Source organism: Neophocaena asiaeorientalis, unplaced genomic scaffold, assembly GCF_003031525.2.
Source record: "Neophocaena asiaeorientalis asiaeorientalis breed wild unplaced genomic scaffold, Neophocaena_asiaeorientalis_V1.1 scaffold409, whole genome shotgun sequence".
Lineage (NCBI taxonomy): Eukaryota > Metazoa > Chordata > Mammalia > Artiodactyla > Phocoenidae > Neophocaena > Neophocaena asiaeorientalis.
Window position 1 is genome coordinate 592,605 of NW_020175208.1, and position 20,460 is coordinate 613,064.

Consider the following 20,460-nt stretch of genomic DNA (forward strand, 5'->3'; position numbering starts at 1 on the left):
AGGGGGGGGCCCCGGACCGCAAAAAAAAAAAAAAAAAAAAAAAAGCCAATCTCAAAAGGCTATATACTCTATGATCCCATTTATCACATTCTTGAAAAAAACAAAACTACAGAGATGAAGAACACATTAGTGGTTGCCCAGGGTAGGGTTAGGGACTGGGCAGAAGGGATGGTGGCCATAAAAGGGGAAAGGGAGCCTTGTGGTGATGGAACAGTTCTGTCTCTTGAGTGCAGTGGTGGTTATATGAAGCCACACGCACACATGTTAGTGCTTATAAAACTGGTGAAATCTTGGGCTTCCCTGGTGGCGCAGTGGTTGAGAGTACACCTGCCGATGCAGGGGACACGGGTTCATGCTCAGGTCCGGGAAAATCCCACATGCCGCGGAGCGGCTGGGCCCATGAGCCATGGCTGCTGAGTCTGTGCGTCTGGAGCCTGTGCTCCACAACGGGAGAGGCCACAAGAGTGAGAGGCCTGTGTACCACACAAAAAAAACAAAAACAAAAACAAACAAACAAAAACTGGTGAAATCTGAATGAGATCTGTGGATTGTACCAATGTCCATTTCCTGGTTTTGACATTGTGCTGTAGTTATGCCAGATGTTACCACTGGGGGAGGCTGGGGGAGGGGTCACAGGACCTCCTGTACATTTCTTTGCAACCTCCTATGAATCTATAATTATTTCAATTTCTTTTTGTTTGTTTGTTTTAAATTACCTTTCTAAACCCACAAGTCCTGAGTGTTGAGATTCTGGTTCTGGAATGTCATAGACGAGAGAGGAAGGAAGGGAAGAAGCAATTTATTTCTTGTTGTGGAAGGTTTTAATAGACACACACACACACACACAACTGACCAGATGCAGCCATTCATCCCACTAGTGTGTGAGGCTCCCGTGTCTCCTGCATCGCTCTGCAGAGCAGCGTGAAGAAGCTCGTGGTGATGGGATGGGTCTGCCCTAAGTGCCCAAGGAGCGCTGCTCCTCGAGGGTGATCTCACAGCTACACAAGCCCCGCTTCCGAAGAAAAGTACATAGAGCCAGCTGCAGAAAATAGCTTCACCCTCCAGTGTACCTCTCTGGGCTTCTTAAAGCAAAAGCAGAACCTAGATTTTTCATTGAAAAGTACATCTATATGCATATTGTAAAACCTTCAGTTCTTACAAAGGGTGTGTCCTAAGTTCCCTCCCATCCTCACCCCTATGCTCAGTTGCTCTCCCCAAGCACCTCCACTGCCAGTTGGATAGTTGATTTGACAGAACTCCATGCATGTATGTGAAATGTTTCTCTCTTACCATATGGAGTGTATAGAATCGTTCTATATCAACACTTACAGGCTGACCCTGTTTTTTTTTTTTTTTTTTTTTTTGGTACGCGGGCCTTTCACTGTTGTGGCCTCTCCCATTGTGGAGCACAGGCTCCGGACGCGCAGGCTCAGCGGCCATGGCTCACAGGCCCAGCTGCTCCGCAGCATGTGGGATCTTCCCGGACCGGGGCACGAACCTGCGTCCCCTGCATCGACGGGCGGACTCTCAACCACTGCGCCACCAGGGAAGCCCTGCCCTGTTCTTTTTTAACAGCTATATGGTGTCCTACCCAGTGAATATTCCATAGGTTATTAAACAGTCATCCACTGATGGGCATTTGAGTGATTTCTCCTCTTTTTCTGTTTTTTTGTGCTGCTTTGAGATGAGCCTCTTGTCCAAAATACAAGTTATTTAAAATGTGGTGATAAGATCTCCATTTCTATTTCTCTGGCCATTTTTACAGTTTCAACAGTGATTTATCAATCTTGGTTTTTGCCTCCGGCTTTTACCTCTTGTCATCTCCAAGTCTTCCATCAGTACTTTAATTGTGAGGGTCACAACAAGGTGACCCTTTGCCTCTCTTAAGTTTCTGAAGTAACTCTAATCTTGAAGTATAGTCTACCACCATAAACCCATTTTTCTTAGTAAAAATGGTGGTAAAATATTGCAGCTATATTGTTTTGCTGTACATATATGCTGTATTCATTAATTTCAACAAAACTGTAAATCTTGGGAATTCCCTGGCGGACCAGCGGTTAGGATTCCACGCTTTCCCTGCCAAGGGTACAGGTTCAGTCCCTGGTTGGGGAACTAAGATCACACAAGCCACGCAGTACAGCCAAGGAACGACAACAACAGCAACAATAACTGCAAATCTACAAATAATCTGGAAGTGTGGGAACACTTCTTGTAAGGGACGCTAAGATACTTGTAAGGGACAGTAAGACATCTGCTGATGTTCGGATGGTTTTATACATGAATGTGTATGCTGTGTCAGTGTTGTTATTTCAAAATAATGTCAACAGAACCCTTTCTGTGGGTAAAGGCTAATGTGAAGTAGCATCACTTCCTGTCCACTTCCTTGGAAGTGCCAGGGCTGGACGAGGCATGATGGGGATGAGACACCACAGAGTCCCCAGGTCCTCCTCTGTGTGTATATGAGGATGGGGGTGGGCTGGAGACAGGCCTGCCATCCACGGGCACCATGACCACCCAGCACTCACTCCGGGTGCCATGGTGTCATGGCAACCTCACCAGCTCTCAGAGCGGGAGAGGAGGCTTGTTTCAGTTATTTCACGGGAAGGTCAGCAACAACAGCTCTCCAGAGGAGGGGCAGGAAGGGGGTGGGCTGACAGTGACAGCTGGCCCTGCGTGGTGGCCTTGTGTGCCAGGGCCTTGCCACTTCCCAGCCTGTGTTCAGACTTTCTCCACATGCTTCCCAAAGGCCAGCTCTTGACCTGACCTGTGTCACGTAAAGAAACCATTGTATTTGCCATGCAAATATTAGGTATTTTTACTACCCTAAAAAGAGCAGGAAGGCAAAAACACTACGTAGAACTGGGGGTGGTAAGTTTCTTTTCCTCCCTGCTGAGCAGGATGGCCCCACTCCCATCTATATGGAATTGCTGGCAGGGACCCAGGCCGCTATAAATAAGCATCCTAATTGCTCCAGGAAGGCTGGACTTCCTCATTTTTTTTAAAGTGGAATTTGTAACAGCTTCTGCCCAGAACATTTGTGTCCAATGTCCTTTCATCTCCCAGGCATCCTGTACAACTGCCATGCCGAGATTTTGGAATGCTTCCCACTGCAGCTGGGTCACAGGACAAGGCATGCTGGCCCAGCCAGCTAAAATGAAGAAGTAATTATCTTCCTTCTGTGACCTCTGTCTTGCGATATGAGTCTTAATAGGATCCCTTCTGAGGAACAAGCAGGAAGCTCCTTTCTGCTTCTGCCAAAAGGCACATCTGTTAGAAATGGAGTAGGTTCATTAGAAGCATGGGAATCCCAGGACACAGGGGCCAGATGGGCCCCAGGAATACATCTTTTATGCAACTTGATTCTCAGACCCCGATGGGCCTTCCCTTCCCTCAGGTTGACTAGCAGCACAGGGTTACAATAGGAGTGACAGACAGTAAAACATGTGAAGCTACAACAAATCTGTGATGCCTGCACAAGAACCAAGACAGAGGTCAACAGAACAAAATGGACCAGTGCTATTCAGAGTGGTCCGTAGACCTGAGGCTGGTCTAGGAACTGTCTGTAGGCCAAGATAAGGAGCTCAGTAGGTACATCACCTGTGTCACTAAGCACATATTCGTGTAAGACTGACCATTTTTTTGGTAGCAAGAATTTCTCAATGAAGGAAGCAGTGTGTTAATTCATATTCTGGCCCGTTCTTCAGCTCATCACAGACAGGCATTTTGAGTATCTTTGTAGTGAATAGTTCTGATACCATCCCTAATATAATATATTGTAAAAGAAAAATCACAAACCAATAGGGAAGAGAAGGTTTATTCAACAGATTGGATTTGGAGAATTGACCAAGTTTTTTTTGTTTGTTTGTTTGTTTTGCGGTACGCGGGCCTCCCACTGTTGTGGCCTCCCCTGTTGCGGAGCACAGTCTCCGGACGTGCAGGCTCATGGGCCCATGGCTCACGGGCCCAGCCGCTCCGCGGCATGTGGGATCTTCCCAGACCAGGGCACGAACCCGTGTCCCCTGCATCGGCAGGTGGACTCTCAACCACTGCGCCCCCAGGGAAGCCCTGACCAAGTTCTTTTTAAGAATGTTTTTTCACATGATATGCAAAATAAATTATGGATAAATGGGCAAGAAAATGAAACCTAAAAAAAAAAAAACAGAAGAAAAATCTTGAACTGATGTTATAGCATGGAAAACTGTTTTTAAATATCTTTTCTAATTACAAAAGTAATAAGTATTCCTTGTAGAAAATCTATAAATTTTTTTTGAAGTTTATGTTTATTCTTATAGTTCTAGTTATTCCATTTCACTCTGTATAATATTCTGTTGAATAAATAGCTCAATTTATTTATCTAGTCGCCTACTAATGGTCATATGGGCTGTTTGAAGTTTTAATTATTTTTACTATTAAAATAATGTCAACAATGCTTCAGTGAATGCTCTGGTAGCTTTCTTCTTCCTAATACTACTAAAGGCCTAGATAGAGGCAGTACATGAGAATTCCATTGTTTCACTTCCTCACCAGCATTGGTATTGTTTCAGTGGTGTTTTTTCATCATCATCAATAAATTTGTTTTTAATAGAAAGATCACCTATACTTCTGCCTCCCAGGGTTAATGCTTGCTGCTTTTCTGATGTATTTCCTTCTAAATTTTTATCTGTTTATTTAAATATTTACTAAAACTGTGGCCATACTGTATATACTATAGTGTGTCATCCTTTTCCATGAAATTGATTATTAGTTTAAAATGTAGGAAAAAAGAGAATCCAAAACTATATCTACAGCATGATCCTGGTGGTAGTTTGGTTTCATTTTGTGGAGTTGGTTTGTACATACAAGTATTCATTAAATATATTACATTAGTATCTTTCAAAATAAAAAGTTAAAAAGATGCTATCTATGTAAACATGATTTTCTTCTTTGTTTTTAGACTTTTTACAAATTTTCTGCAAGGAGCATGCATTACTTTTGTCATCAAAGAACATAAAATAAAACATTGTCATTCACAGCTAGTGTTCGGGACTGGCATTGGTGGGATTCATTCCCTCTGTCCCAGACTTGGCCTCAGACCATCCCCTGAGCTATGGGCCCATCCCTCAAATGCATCTGCTGGTCTCAAGACTAGTAATAAGGGGGAGGTATGTAAGGGCCACCCCACCTCCACCAGCCCTGGAAAAGCCATTCACAGCGTAAGGGCTGTGCATCTACCACAGCACCGCCCCCAGCGTGGGCACACGGGCCACATGCACTTGCCCGCTTGCCCAGGGCTTGCCTCTGGGAGGACCAGGAGGCAGCGGGGATACCACACAACAATTGCCCAGTGATCTGTTTTCTGCTCTGTGTATTTCCTGCCCATTTGGGGGCATCTCTTGTACTCATGAGATCAACAGAGGCTTGGAAATCAAACTTTCCCTGCTAGGAAGCTCCTGGTTGAAGTCCCAAAGCACTGACAGTTGGCCCTGAGCAGCTCTGGATGGTGAGCCTCCTCTGCTTTGGGAGCTGCAGCGTGAAGCACTCTGGGAAGAGAGACTGGAGAGGGTTTCATTCCTCCCTGCTTCCTCGGGTTTGACCCACCCTGAGCCAAGGACAGCTCTTTCCAATTTGGCAATGGGGGGAGCCCCTCCCGAGAAGAAGTTTAGCGGAAAGGTTGAGCGCCCTCAGAGTAGGTCCAGAAGGAGTGCCCGCTGTTCTCAGCATGTTGGCTCTGGTGATTATGAGTAAAAGTACTCTCAGGCCACAAGTATTCATGGGCCAGAAAGGAAGCAAATGCAGCTCATTACTTTGGGATCCACTCTCAGGAGCACAAAGGATTCCTTCACCAGCAGGACTGCAGAGAGACCGAGTAAAAGCAGCAGCCTTGCTTTTGCAAATGCACTTGAGAACAGTGTGTCCATCCATCGTTATGGCTCTGGGTGTTGTTTGAAAAAAAAAGAAAAAGCTACCTATAAACTGGGATGATGAGCCAGGCTGAAGGAAGTAGGGGGCACCTGGTAGGCTGTGGAAAGCCATGGTGTGGCCTCCTGGGGCCTCAGACGGCTCCAAGCCAGGCTGTGTCAGGGCAAACGCTTTATTAGTGCTCCCAAGGGCCTCGTACGTGCTCAGTGACTCTCTGTGCCTTGGCGTTGCAGGCCTGGCGCTGGTGCCAAGGAAGCTGTGTACTCACTACGCCTGGGACACCAGTGTGCTGCTTCAAGCCTGGCCAGCTGTGGACCCGCAGTTCCTCCAGCAGCCCGATGTTGTACAGATGGCGGTTCTGGTGAGTGTCTCCTGCAGCCCCCAGGGCCAAGGCGAACCGGCCACACACACACGGATGGGTTTGGAAATTTCTCGCCAGGCCTTTCTAGCCCACTCAGCTCTCCGCCCAACCCTCCAGCCTGTCTTCCTTTGCCAGCACCTTCAGTTTTGAAGTTACCACGTACCAAAAGCTTGTGAGCATAAAACTTGTGGCCAGAAAGTGGAAAGTATCAACCTGTCCTGCATTATAGGTTCTAACTGTCTTCCTTTCCAACTGTGTTTCAATCTCTCTAAGTTTCATTCAGCTGCTCTGGGCTCTTGGAGGGGGTAGAGTGATGGTGAGGAGGTGGGCAAGGAACACCTCGTGCTGCAAAATATATTCCAGAAAGGCTACATGAAATTTATTTTTTGGTAAATTGCATCATTTTAAATACATAAAAGTAGTTGATTATAGAGCAAATAACTCTCCTATAGTTTATCCTTATGTAATTTTTATGTATTTAATTTGTTTAATCTGAGACCCATTATGAGGAATATCTCTTAAATATGCTGATGTGGCTGAAGAGGGAAAGAAAACAAGGGGTGAACCTTTTAGTCTGAACCACACATGGGCCAGCTAACTTACATCCCAAGTTTAATTTAAGTCTCACCACCCTAAAAGATAGGCTTAGCTGTTCCCATTTTTTTCAGCTGAGGACACAGGCTCAGAGAAGCTCGTCACCTTGCCCACGTTTATTTGTTTATTCCTCAGTCATTGTCAAGTTACCTATGCTATCAATACATCAGGCACAGTGCTAGGCTCTGGGGACACAAACTGAAATGCAAAAAACAGGGTCCCTGCCCTCACGGAGCTTAAAGCCTGGTGGGAGAGATAGGGGAAAAGAAGAAGGAAAGAGAAAAATAAACAAAATAATTGCAAACTGTGGAAAGTACCACAAAATAATCACCCAGGGGCTGAACAGGAGCCGGGCCTGCCAGGCCCCACCTTTTTTGTCTGCAAACCCTGGGCCCTGCGGGCAGATCCATGTTGGGAAAGACAGTTGCCCCTAGGAGACTGGGTCCTTCACAGATGCTCTGTCTCCATACCACCTCCCCGACACTTAGTTCCTCACTGCCTCCAATTCGCCCCCCCATGGAGGGGAGGAGGGGGGCTGCTAGGCTTCTTCCCAAAATCCTCAAAACCGAAACCAGCCTGTGGCACAGAGAGGCAATTTCTTTAACTTGAATAATGTTTCTAAGAAATAACTATCTGTGTACCCCTAAGAACTCATCCTCAGCGCAACTGAGAAATACCAACCTGAGACACTGAAGTTTTAATCTGTGAAAACGTCTTTCCATTTTAAATTACCACTGAAGAAAAGAAATTTAGTTTTGATAATTGGTAAAATAATTTCAGATTATCATTGATATAAACATCCAAGATTTAAAATGTGTGGAGGACTCCCTGCAAGTACACCAAACTCAAGAACCTTTGGGTTGGGGCACTGTGCCACGTGGCAGGACTTCTGTTAAGGTCTGTGTTCTGTCTCCACGTGATCTCACTTGGTGCCTTGGCCAGAAATAGAAGTTGCAACACAGAACGGTGTAACTCGGTGTAATTCAGTTCAGCCGTGCCCATGTGCTCTGAGCCCAGAGGCACTACATCGTCTTCATGGAGCCCAGCACCCAGGAGGGACAGTCTGGGGAGGCACACACATTGTCATGCACACCGAGAGTTTGTGTAGCCTCCAGGTTAAGATGTAAGAGCTTGGAAGTTGGACCATCTCAGTTTTGCAAAATACTTAATTTCTCTAAGCCTCAGTTTCCTCAGAAAACACAGGGCCTGCCTTACCTGGTTGTTGAAAGAATTAGATGGGATAATGCCAGGAGGTACTTAGCCTGCTTCTGGACACACTAATGACAAAAGCCACTAACACGCAGTGAGTACCGACTAAGAACTTTCCAGATACTCATTAACCCCGCACAACAGCCCTGTGAAGCAGACCCCGCCGTTTTCCCCATTTCACAGACAAGGCAGATACGTGCCTAACCCCATCTTACAAGTGAGGAAACAGTGGCAGAACAGGGTTTAATAACTCACTCAGTAAATATTAAATGCTGCTAGCATCAGCATCGCTGCCTCTGGCAGTTGGGGGATTGGAGGAGGCATCCAAGGAAGGGGATGTGGACCTTGGCTTTGAAAGAGGAGCAGCATTTCCCTAGTGGAGAAAGGAGCAAAGGCGGGGGAAGTCCTCACTGGACCATGAGCCATGGAGGGGGTGGAACAGAGGCAGAGGCAGGGCAGCACTGGAGAGAAGGCCAGACTCCATCCCGAGAGGTTGGGGGCTGGCAGGGAAGAGAGAGGGTCCATGGGGTCATCCCGTCTCCACCACTTGCTGGAAAGGGGCCTTGGGTAAGTGGCTTCACCTCCTATCCCTTAGCTTTGCCCTCTGTGAATCGGGGATGGAACGGCTGTGACCTACCTCACAGGCTTGTGGTGGGGATAAACAGGTTCACTCAGGTGGATTGTGGAGCACAGTGCCTGGCACAGAGTGAGAGCTCAGACAACGTGAGCTTTTATTGTCATTAGCCATTGCAGGGCTCCTGTCAGTGAGTAGTGGTGGATGGGGCGGGTGGATAGTGCTCGTGGCCAGGGGCCCTCCAGGCAGCTGTTGGAAAAGTCCGAGAGAACAATGCAGAGGCCCGGACCAAGGCTGAGCGATGAAGTGGCGGTGGCAAAGCTGGAGGGGCGGAAGCTTGCAAGGCCACCAAATGGGGACTGGGAGACCTTTCTGAAGTCAAGCAGCCACTGTTTGAGGTGATGTCTTACTTGTCTCCCACCCAGTGATCTAGGCTAATGCAGCCCATAAAAATGCCACTAAGTTCTACAGAAATCTGAAAAGATGAGGTGGGTGATTAAGGGATCCTGGATAATGTGCTTGGGTTGAAACTTCAGAAGTTCTTCCTGGTAATTTTTCATAACACAGTGACTTTATTTTCCAAGTTAAAAACAGGAGCATTTGTGAAAAAAACGTAAGCGTTCTTACAGGAGCGATGGGATGGAGGAATTGAAGCACAGCAGTTCAGAAGCTATTTGGGTCATGTGTCGCTTTCCTCGGTGGCAGTATCAGTTCATATTTGATGTGAAGTTTATCCTTATGAAACTAATATTCAGTGAATACCACTACGGCTAGAACTGTACTGGCCCGTTTTAGGCAAGAGTTGTGTGTGATGTAGATCCAGCTTCCAGGTGGTCAAACTTGAGCGCCCCCTTCTGGAGCCAGTCATCAGGGAGGGAGGTTGCCTACACGCCCCAGAAATTAGTCCACGTGAGATCTAGGTAAATCCTCGGTGACACCCCCTGTAGCCAGATCTGAACTTGATTTGAGCTTCAGTAACACAATAATCCCTCTACCCCCGGATACAGCCTAAGCCATCTCATGCTGAGGATTTTTGACATAGTTTCCACCACAGCTGTGACGGGCAACACTCAGGAAATACAGGGTGGCGCCCTCTCCCTCTCCTTATCCAAAGCGTTCGGGCGTTAATCCTACCCATCTAAGTGCGCTTTGTTCTTCTGGGAAGCTGGGTGCTGCCTTTCTTTCTCTTTTCCCGTACTCCTTCCCCACACAGAGGCAGCAGTACCCTTGAGGGGCAGTGGGTATTGATGTCTGGCTGCCTGCCACTCTCAGGACTTTGCTCATTGTTTGTCTCGGCTTTTCACCTTCTCAGATCAACAACAAAGCCTGCGGCAAAATCCCTGTGCCCCAACAAGTTGCCCAGGACCAGGACAAAGTCCACGAACTGGTTCTCCAAAGTGAACTGGGTGTCAGGCTCTTACAGGGGCGAAGCATCAAGAAGGCCTTCCTCTCCCCCCGAACCGCCCTCATCAACTTCCTGGTGCAGGAGTGACTAAAGGGATGCTGCGGCTACCACGAGGGCTTGAGGCACCTCCTCCAGGTCTGGGATGAAGGAAGGAGTCTGGGGCCCAGAGACAGGAAAAAAACAAATGTCTTTTTTATATATATACATAAATTTTATTTATTTATTTATTTATTTATTTATTTATTTATTTATTTATTTATTTATTTATGTCTGTGTTGGGCCTTCGTTGCAGTACGCGGGCTTCTCTTTGACGTGGCTTCTCTTGTTGTGGAGCGTGGGCTTTAGGCGTGCAGGCTTCAGTAGTTGTGGCATGCGGGCTCAGTAGTTGTGGCACACGGGCTTAGTTGCTCTGCAGCATGTGGAAATCTTCCTGGACCAGGGCTCAAACCCGTGTCCCCTGCATTGGCAGGCAGATTCTTAACCACTGTGCCACCAAGCCCCAAGCCCAATGTCTTGAATGTCTGCCTTTGCACTCTGACGGGCTGGCATCAACAGGGTGCCTCTGAGGTGTGGCCTGTGCAGGGGTGAAGGTGGGTGAAGGCAGAGGAGAAATATGAGTGAAGCGGGGTGGGGACCCAGTACCTTCCTCCACCATTGCAGGGTGGAGGAAGCATCTAGCCCCATAGGAAGCCACCAGAGATTCAGCTGGGTGGGAGCGAGAAGGTGAATTGAAAAGCAAGCGAGGATGAGCACGAAGCCTCTCGAGCAGCCTGGGAGCTTCTGGACCCCAGACATTGCACTGCCTTAGGCAGGTGTTAGGAACATAAGGCTAAACTGAGGAGGCATAGGGGCTGAGGAGCAGCGTGGGCAGTCACTGTTGAACAGGTTACAGAGCCTCAGCATCGTGGCGGATTGTCTCCCGCCTTCAGGCTAGATGGAGAAGCCATTTGGATCGTGTCCAAATATCCATATGCGGAGTGGACACTGGGGTCTTCAGAAGTTGCTCAGGGGAATTCCCTGGCGGCCCAGCGGTTAGGACTCAGCGCTTTCACTGCCGTGGGCCCCGGGTTCGATCCCTGGTCAGAGAACTAAGATCTTGTGGGCTGGCGCAGCCAAAAAAAAAGAAGTTGCTCGGAATCAAAAGGCAAGCAGGGCTAGTCTGGCTGCCAGCACTCCCACCACTTCTCAGCCCTGCCGTGCAGGCTGTTTCCACCCCAGCCCAGCTGGACTTGCCTGCCGGGCCTTCTCTGATCCTGGTACTCAGGCTCTTGGACGAAGTACCACTTCCCACTGTGAATGGTGAGCAGCGCTTCCTAACCACTCCCTCAGGGTGTAAAATTTGCTGTGAAGTGAAGCGGAACGGAGCTGGTTCCAGCCTCGGATGGAACCAATCTCAGAGCCCGCTGCAGCTCAACAGGGAGTCTGCTCATGTGCGCCGCAGTTGGTGATGCCGCCATGGATGTGGCCCCCAGAGCCAGTCATTAGGAAGAGCAAGTCCACCGCAGGGGGTGGGACTGATGCCGCCCAGGCATCACCTCCTGTGCTTGAGCCACAGCAGTTGGCTGCCAGGGAGACCCTGTGTCATTGTATATTAGGGTGATCCTGGGTTTCTGTGAAGTCAGCTATCAGGTGCTCTTACCAGAACTGGCCTAAGCCACTGATTACTATTTAATAGGGGGAGGAGGAGGAGAATCTAGCCATTCTGTGACACTGAAAATCTGTATTCATTCTCTGATGCCTTTTTCTGAAGTAGCCTCAGATGTGGTCCCCTGCACTTCAGCAGTTAACAGATGACTTTTTTTAATGGAATAAAATGTTTGTCATGTATGACTTTGGGACATATGTGTGATCCTGGAATAGCCACCATATTCCAATTCTGGGAGTTAATCAGGAACAGATTGAGGTATTCCATCGTCATCTGAAGCACTGGCTATGTGCCTGACTCCACGTGGACTGTTATAAAGTGGGATGCATGGGGAACTTACAGAACATGGTAGACCATACTGACTCAGGAATGTTAGTAACAGCAACTAAGTCACTTGACTCAAACTTAATATTCTGCCTGATCCCCATGCCCAGAGATCCTGGTTTAATTGATCTGAAGTGCACTTGGGCATCTGGGAAATCTTAAAAGCTCCACAGGTGATTCTAATGGACAGCTAAGTTTGAAAACCACCGGATTAATTGATGCATTTGAACCATATGTCTAACTAGTCCTTTCTCTCCCTAACCTTCAGCTTAACTGGGATGAATTTGGTAACGACCAAAACACAATGAAGTAGAGCTGGGAAAGACTAGGACCAGAAGGGAACGCAGGGGCCGGAACTCTGGAGCAAATATTTAAGATGTTCCTAGAGCTGACTTGAGTGTACACAATCCAATTCCATGTACCAGCAAATGTGGATTAAATATAAGTGAACGGATGAGGCTATTTGGTACAAGGAGGCGAGTGAGTGTTTTTGCTTGATTGTCTTGTTTATTCCAGAAGTAACGTAAGTGGTCTTGAGTCTGTCAACAAGATGAGTGTAGGGAGCCCTTTGCACATAATCTGGCCAGAGCAATGGGCGAGTCCAGCCTCAAGGCCACTGGACTAACCAGCACGTCTTTGGAGACCTTTTTCTCCAAGAGGATAAAACTTTTAAAAACAAGAGCTCATTGGTACTACTGAGATGGTTGGTGTAATGGAAAAATTGAACAGAAAAATCTGATCCCTGGGGTGGGAAATGATCTCAGTCCTTTATTAACTGCCTTGATTAGGTCAAAAACTGGACTCAACAAGTTCACTTGCATTATGTCATTTAATTTCCACTAAAACCCTAGAGGGAAGGAATTATTCTCTCATAAATATGAAGATACCCAGGTTCTGAGGTTCAGTAATTTGCTCAGTTTCCACAGCTAAGTAGAAGAACTGAATCCAAACCCAGGTCCTCTGGCCTCCAAATCCCCTTATGCCATCCACTGTACCTACCAGTCCCCTCACCTAATTGCCCATCTTGCTTGAAGTCAGGAAAATTGAGATGTTGGCTGGAAGCTTGGTGCTTACTAGGGAAGCCTCGCGACTGAATGGAGTGGCCATTATTCTTGTTGCCTTTGCTGCCTTGGCTTGGGGTTTACTGATTGATGGCCTGAGGCTGCTGGGGGCAGATGGCCCAGTGGTGTGAGCTAGAGGTTTGTGGCCACATAAAGAAGTCCACCAGAAATCCTTGCAAGCCACTCATGGCCCACAGGCTTCTTGGCAGGCCAATGCTCAGACAAGATGGCCTCCAAACCAAAAGCTGAGGATCCAAAGTTGGCTTTGGTTTTCATTTCCAGGTGGTTTGATTCCCGAACTGAGCCCAAGTCAGGGTTATGAGGCCACTAGTACACACGGACATGCAGCAACATGCACCTGGGCTGATGACATTTCTGCTGGGCCACAGTCGGCCACTACTCGGGCCAAAGAGGGCATGCCCTGGCCTCCACCACCAGCTGCCCTCTTGGTGTTTCTCCGCCTAGGAGGGAAGGGAAGGAGGCAGACAAGTCTACAGGGTCATCCTGTGCACCAGGAACCGTGCAAGGGGTTTTGCTGGTGCTCTTAAATCCTCACATCAGTGCTACAAAGTGGGAATTATGACCCACATCCTATAAAGAAGGAAACTGAAGCCTAGAAAAGTATAGCGGATTACCTACATCATGCCACTGATAGCTGCTCAAGCCAGGATTCAGCCCCAGTTCTGCCTTTCTGTTCACAGCTCATGCTTTCTCTTCAGCCCCAACCCGCCTTCAGGGAGGGAAGAAGTGGGGTGTCTTGGGAGGAAATACAGCTCTTGTTCTTTCTCTCCCGGGAATTCTGAACTGGAGCTCTGGCATGTGTGTGGCCCCGCAGACTGGAGCCCCACACTCATGTTTCACCTCCCCGCAGACCCTCCTTAAAGAAGGGGGCTGGGCTTTTGTACCCTGAATCTGTCCATCACTGGCTGTGGGCCAACACCAGGTGGAGGGGGATAGTTAGTAATTTCCTGGGCATCTTGGGATGAAGGGACTCCCACTGGCTCAGGGAAGGTTTCCAAAGAGGAGCACAACTGAGCCGTCGGCAGCCAGCATGCACGGGAGCTGGGGACAGGCACCCCTGCTTGTGAGGAGTACCCGGTGGAGCACCCAAGGCGACCACCACAAGAAGAGAAGGTGAGAGTCCTGAGAAGCCTGAGAAGCAGCGAGTCTGTGGGTGAGGAAACGCTCTAGACAGACACAGAGTCACAAGAGACGCGGATGAACATAGGATGGAGTGAGGACAAGCTGAGCTGCCTTGGGCCTGCCTTGATGCCCTGGGCTGGGTGGCTCCGGGCAGTGCTGCTGCATTCAAGGCAGTGGGTGAGACCAAACTGGAAGGCGTCATTCCCCCTTTTGCAGATGACAAAACCGTGGCTCACACAGGCTGTGACTTGCTTAAGGTCCTACAGCAAGTGATGGAATATCTTGACCCCCATTCTGTGCTCATTCCACTCAGGGGCCCCTGCCCCTACCCTGCAGGAAAAGCCTGGTGGTACCGCCAGGCAAAACTTAGCTCAGGAGGTAAATATTCTTAATTGTGGAAACCATCAGGGTAGACAAAATGAGTAGAGCCTGTACTCTGTTTCTTCCTGTGAGAAGAGCAAGCAGAAAACATCTGTTTCATGGGCTAAGTTCTGTCTGAAGCTCAGAGGGTGGGCGGCCAAAGGCTCTCATCCAAGCTGATGAGTCTGGAGATCGGAATCTGGGGTGACCAACAATGAGCAAGGAGGAACCCCCCCAAGGGTGGGTGGGCAGGCAGTGCTGGCAGGGAGGGGGCAGCCTGGAACGGCTGAGGAAGGACCAGTCCTGTGGGGAGCAGCCTTGGATCCCAGGGTGGGGCCAACAGCCGTCCAGAACGGTTGACCTCACTCCAGATCTTCATTGCGTCTGCCCACATGAGGGAGCGGATGCAGGGGTAACAAGGCCCTGCGGGGGTGGGGAGCCAGGCCTGCTGGAGTCACACGCCTGGAACCCAACAGTCATGACTCACCTCCATGCGCCTCAAGCCCTGAACTTGAATTCCAGTTCTTGTCTGGCTTCTGGAAGAGCAGGCCCGTGCCAGACACCCAGTGATGCCTGAGATGCCCCGATATCAGCAGCAATAATAACATTTACCACTTACCGAGGACTAGTTATGTGCCAGGCCCTGTTGTAAGAGCCTTACCACAGAAGGGGCCCAGCTCAAGACCACATGAGAGGCTGGCAGAGCCGTGATTCCAACCCTACTCCACCACATTGCTTCCCAAAGGCCTTGATGCAAACCAGCCCTGAACCTCCTGGGTTTTCCAAGACAGCCCTGATTTCTGGCTCTCAGAGTACCCTAGAACCTGCCAAGCCCACACTTCCTGATCTGAGGACACCTGGGTGAGCACCTACCTGGTGCCCAGGGAGAGGTCTGGGCTTTCTCTCTGAGCCTGGGACTGACGACTCCCAGGGAGCCCTCACCTTTGAGCCCCATCAGTGAGACCTAGAAGTCAGGGGGTCAACTTTGCTCTACTCCACATACTGCGAGGAAAATTCCATGGAAGGGGAGACCTGGCCTGGGCCTGTGGGCACAGTGAGAGCTGCCTGGCCTCACAGCAGCTGGGCCAGTGTCTTCCCCAGAACATCCTTTCCTCTGCCCACAGAAGAACCTCATCTGTGATTACTTAGGGGTGGTTCGCCCCAGCCCCCTCTAAAGGTGGACTCGCCTGCCACACCTGCTGCAGCTGCACCCTCATGGGCTGCCTCAGGACCAGGAGAAGAACCGGGCCTGGGCAGGGATCCCCTTCCTCAGACACTGTGAGGTGAGGGGCGAGTGTCCAGTGGGTATAGTGGACACTGTGGGGTCAACTAGGGAGGCGGGGCCACCCAAAAGGTGCTATTATTCACTGAACCTGGAATGTCATTCATCAGGGAAAAGGCAGCTCCCTTCCAATAGAAACAGGGACAGGGTGGGCCAGTGGGGCTTTGCGAGGTTCCCCAGGGGGCTCGCTGTCAGTGGGCAGGACACAAGGCAGCCACCACGTGGAAATAGGCTGAAAAGCCAGATGTCACCAAGTATCTCCATGATTAGTTGTCTGTTAACCTGTTATCAGATAACATGTTAGCTTTCTAGTAATATCTTAATTGATTTTTATTATGGCCTGAATGTAGCCCCCTAAAATTCATATGTTGAAATCGTACTTCCAAATGATACTAGCAGGTGGGGCTTTGGAGGTGTAACTAGGTGAGGTCATGAGGGTGCAGCCCTTGTGGGTGGGATTAGTGGCCTCATGAGAGTCACAACAAAGCTTGCTTCCCCTCTGCGTTCTGCCACGTGAGGACACAAGAAGTCAGCAGTCCACAACCCGGAAGAAGGTTCTCACCAGAACTCGACCAAACTGGCACCCTGATCTCAGACTTAGCCTCCAGAGCTGTGAGAAATAAATTTCTGTTGTTTATCAGCCATGCAGTCTATGGTACTTTGTTAGAGCAGCCAGAACTAAGACAACTACTAACATCTTAGGAGTCAGTTCCCCTCTTAGTGAGTGCAGTAGACCTCAGTTACAAGTTACCTCATGATTACCTGCAACCCCTTAACTGTGCACTAACACCTTCGTGGTCTGCCAGTGTCTTGATTGTCTACCAATCATCTTGAGCAATAATTTTTCAAAAATTATCAGCTGTTAATGTAACTATAGCAGATAAACCCCTAAGCCACAGTGGGCTCACTCACTCAGCAAACTTTATTTCTCATTCCCTAAGTCTAATCCTCTGGAGAAGGGAGCAGGGAGGGATCCTGTTCCATCCCATTCCAGCTTGAGGGAGGGACCCAGGCTGAAGGAACCTCCACCACCTTCACCTCTTGGCTCTCAAGTTACCCTGCACGTTGATATCCAGCCCTCAGATATGGGCAGAGAGAGGTGGAATTTCATGAGGTTTTCATGGGCCGGGTCTGGAAATGGCCATACATCACTTCTGCCCACTTTCTCTTGGCCTCAGGGAGCTGGGAAATGTGGTCCCAGCTGGGCAGCCCCTTCCCAAGAACAACTCTGCCTAAGGGAAGGGGAACCCAAATCTTCGGTGGGCAGCCACCTGCCTCCACCACCTGAACAATCTTTGCTTTTAAATTCTTGGCTGTCTGTGTAAATCTGTTATCTTCTAAATAACTCATTTGTCTGCTGACACCTGGATATATAGGCATCTCCTGAGTGACGACTGTTTACCTTCTAAGTGTGTGAATGCTGCCGACAGTGGCTCTGAAATAACTCATTCATCGCCTGCCGGCTGATGCCGGCCCTGCGCTCTGTCCTGAGCTCCAGGCCTCACTCCAGAAATGTATGAAATCACAGATCTGCTTTGTGCCACTTTATAAATGACTGATTTTTACTCCAAAGGTCCGTTTATTGGTCTCTAGTTCTCCCCACTTTCCTCCTCCATGAGATTCACTCATTGATTAATGCAGACAGTTTGGAGTGTTATGCTGGTTTGGAAGATGTGGGGCATTTTAAAAGGTAGAGAAAGGCAGGTTTCCCACGTGCCCTGCTGGAAACCTGGGAAATTCTTCAGATTCCTGTTACTGAAGGGTCAGAGCTGTTCATTAACGGTAGAAATGTGACACAGCCCTAAATGCTTCACCTTGTTTTGGTCCTGGAGACTTAACACCCCCACCCCACCCCATCCCACACCACACACGACACACACACGCCACACACGCCACACACACACACACACACACCACACAGACGCCACACACACACACCACACGCACATGCCATACACACACACACGCCACACACACAAACGCGTGCGCCACACACCACACAGACCACACGCCACACACACACACCCCACACACTCCTCAGACCACATACACACACGTCATACACACAGCCCATACACAACACACGCATACCGCATACACACACACCCCACATATACACACCCACACCCACACCTCAACACGCACACACACACCCACACACACATAGAGAGATACCACACACACATAACACAATACCACACATACTGCACACACACCCCACGCCATACATGCCAGCATACAACACGTGCACAAGCCCACAGCCAGAAACCTGCTTTGGGGGAGGTAACTGGTAATTCAGTTTTGCCTGACAGAGGATGAGCTTCACACCAGGTGACTAGGAGTGTCGTGGGGAGGGCAATTTAGTCTTGAGCATTAATCCAAGCCACAGCTGCCAGTCAGGGAAGGGCCTGAGGCTGGGGCCAAGGCAGACAGTTACACAGGGAGGCCCCCATCCTCACCTGGGCTCAGGTGACACCATCACCGGAGGCATCAAACTGCAGAGAACCCTCTTGTGACAGCACCCACCTATGGTGGGAGTCGTCTGCATGGTTGATGGAAGCACAGTAATAAGTCGGGACTCTACTGTGTATTAAGCTTAACTTTGTGCAGAGATTGAGCTCGGCAAATGGCAGGTGAGATGGGGGACCCTGGAACTCGGCTTGGCTGGAGTCCCCGCTCTCCCAGGTACTGGTCCTGAGAGCTCAGCGGGCCGCTTAATCCCCCGAGCCTCCGTCTCCTCACCTGGGGAAGTGGGGATGACAGTTTTAACCTTGGCGTTGTTGCGAGGGTTCGATGAGTTCGTGTATGTAGAAAGGCTGATGACTCGGCCAGTGTTCTTATGATTAAATGCTTTATCCCATTTAATCCTCACCAGATGTGCTGTGAGGAGGTTAACAAGCAGGGCCCCACTTTACGGATGGGCAGACTGAGGCTTGGAGCTGTCGGGGAACCTGCCTGAGGTCGCCAGCTGGTGAGTGTCTGGAGGTGGGTGCTGTTGGTTTCTGTTTCATGATCTGGGTGCTGATGGCAGAGTTTAAGAGGATTTGTTGACCTGTACGCTTAATGTGTATGAGTTTTCAGAATCTCTATTTCCTCAAATGTTCACTTTTTTTAAGAAATCTATATAAGCTACAAGGATATATATTGTACAACACAGGGAATACAGCCAATATTTTATAATAACTATATATGGAATATGACCTTTAAAAATTGTGAATTACTGTATTGTACACCTATAACTTATAGAATATTGTACATCAGTTACACTTTAAGAAAAAAAAAATCTATAACACCAAGTGCTGAAAGCAAAAAAAGCCAGTCATGACCTACCCAGCAGGACCCTGGGCCAGCCTCCCACAGCTCAGAGGCTCCACCGCCCCACAGGGACGGTGCCCACCAGGATGCGCGAGGTCATGAGCTCTGGTACACAGTAAGTGCTTAGCACAGGATAGGTCCTTTCTCTTCCCCTTTTCCGCGCTTTCCTGGCCTGAGACAGGGCCCTGCGGAAGGGAGCAGAGAAGGAGAGGAGGGTTCAGAGACCTGACCTTGGTTTCCCCATTTCCCCTCCCAGAGCCCTCCCTTTCCCTGCGGCCACAAATGACTGCCAGGTGGTCACAGGTGGGGCAGGTGAGCTGAGGCACAGCCCCAGGGCCAGGGCAGGGGTCAGAGGTCTGGGCGGGGGCCTGCCTAGGGTAATGACAAACAGGAGCCTCCCAGAGGGTGGACTTGGAGGTCAGGGAGAGGTGGGGGCAGGGGGCGGAAGGGTCTTCGCTTCCCAGATCCCATCTCGTTTTTATGCAGGTGCTGATCTTTCAGTGCAAGAGCTAGGAATGTGAGTTGGAGGCCTCTCCCCACACACTCTACCTGTGCCCCTCCTCCCCGCAGGAGGTCCAGGACAGATTCCGGGTGAGGACAGAACACCGGGTCACCTGCAGGGTTGAGGGCATCTGTTACTGCAGCCCCACAAGCTGCCATAAACCTCTGATCAGCCGTGCTTTGCTCTTTGCTGTGCTGAGCAAAGTGTACCTGGAAATGAATAAGACGCCGTCTCCACATGATGGGTCCACTCCCTCCCACCGCTGCCTCTCCACACTCCTCCGAGGTCACTCTGCTCCAGAAACACCGGCTTCTTTGCTGTTCCCGGGCACACCAGGCACACTCCTGCCTCAATATCTCATACTTGGAGTCCCTCTACCAAGAAAGCCCCTCCCCAAATCGCTCCTTCTCTCACCCCCTCCTGGTCTCTGTGCTCGTAAGGTCTTCCCTGACCATCCTATACCAAATACCACCCCATCCCCAGCATCCCCTACCCCCTAGCAAATAATGACACAGTTTGCATATTTATCTTATCATTTGTCTCTCCTTCCAGAAGGTCAGCATCGTGAGGGCAGGGACTCATGCAGCCTTATTTATTTATTTACAGCAATTTTAGTCTCTGCTGTGTCTCAGACCCAGAACACCATCAGGCACACAGTAGGTGCTCAGTAAATATTTGCATGAATGATTCTAGTCCTAAGTGGGCTCGGTGACCTTGAGCAAGTTGTTAAACCCAGCAGAGGTTTTTATTTCCTTAATTACAAATTGAGGGAATTCCCTGGCCGTCC

At 49.3% G+C, this 20,460-nt stretch overlaps 1 protein-coding gene across 4 annotated transcripts in view; it reads left to right on the forward strand.

Moving 5' to 3' along the window:
• Positions 1 to 18,900, forward strand: part of LARS2 (leucyl-tRNA synthetase 2, mitochondrial) — a 272,119-nt gene extending 253,219 nt beyond the window's left edge. For 3 of the 4 annotated variants that reach the window (XM_024765316.1, XM_024765314.1, XM_024765315.1), the window contains 2 exons: positions 6,132 to 6,259; positions 9,949 to 10,246. In XM_024765316.1, coding sequence (XP_024621084.1) covers positions 6,132 to 6,259; positions 9,949 to 10,128 — 308 coding nt within the window. In that variant the 3' untranslated portion in view covers positions 10,129 to 10,246. Of the gene's footprint in view, positions 1 to 6,131; positions 6,260 to 9,948; positions 10,247 to 18,731 lie in introns of those variants that run through there. The other variant, XM_024765317.1, reaches the window with a different exon arrangement.
• The last annotated feature ends 1,560 nt before the right edge of the window (positions 18,901 to 20,460 follow it).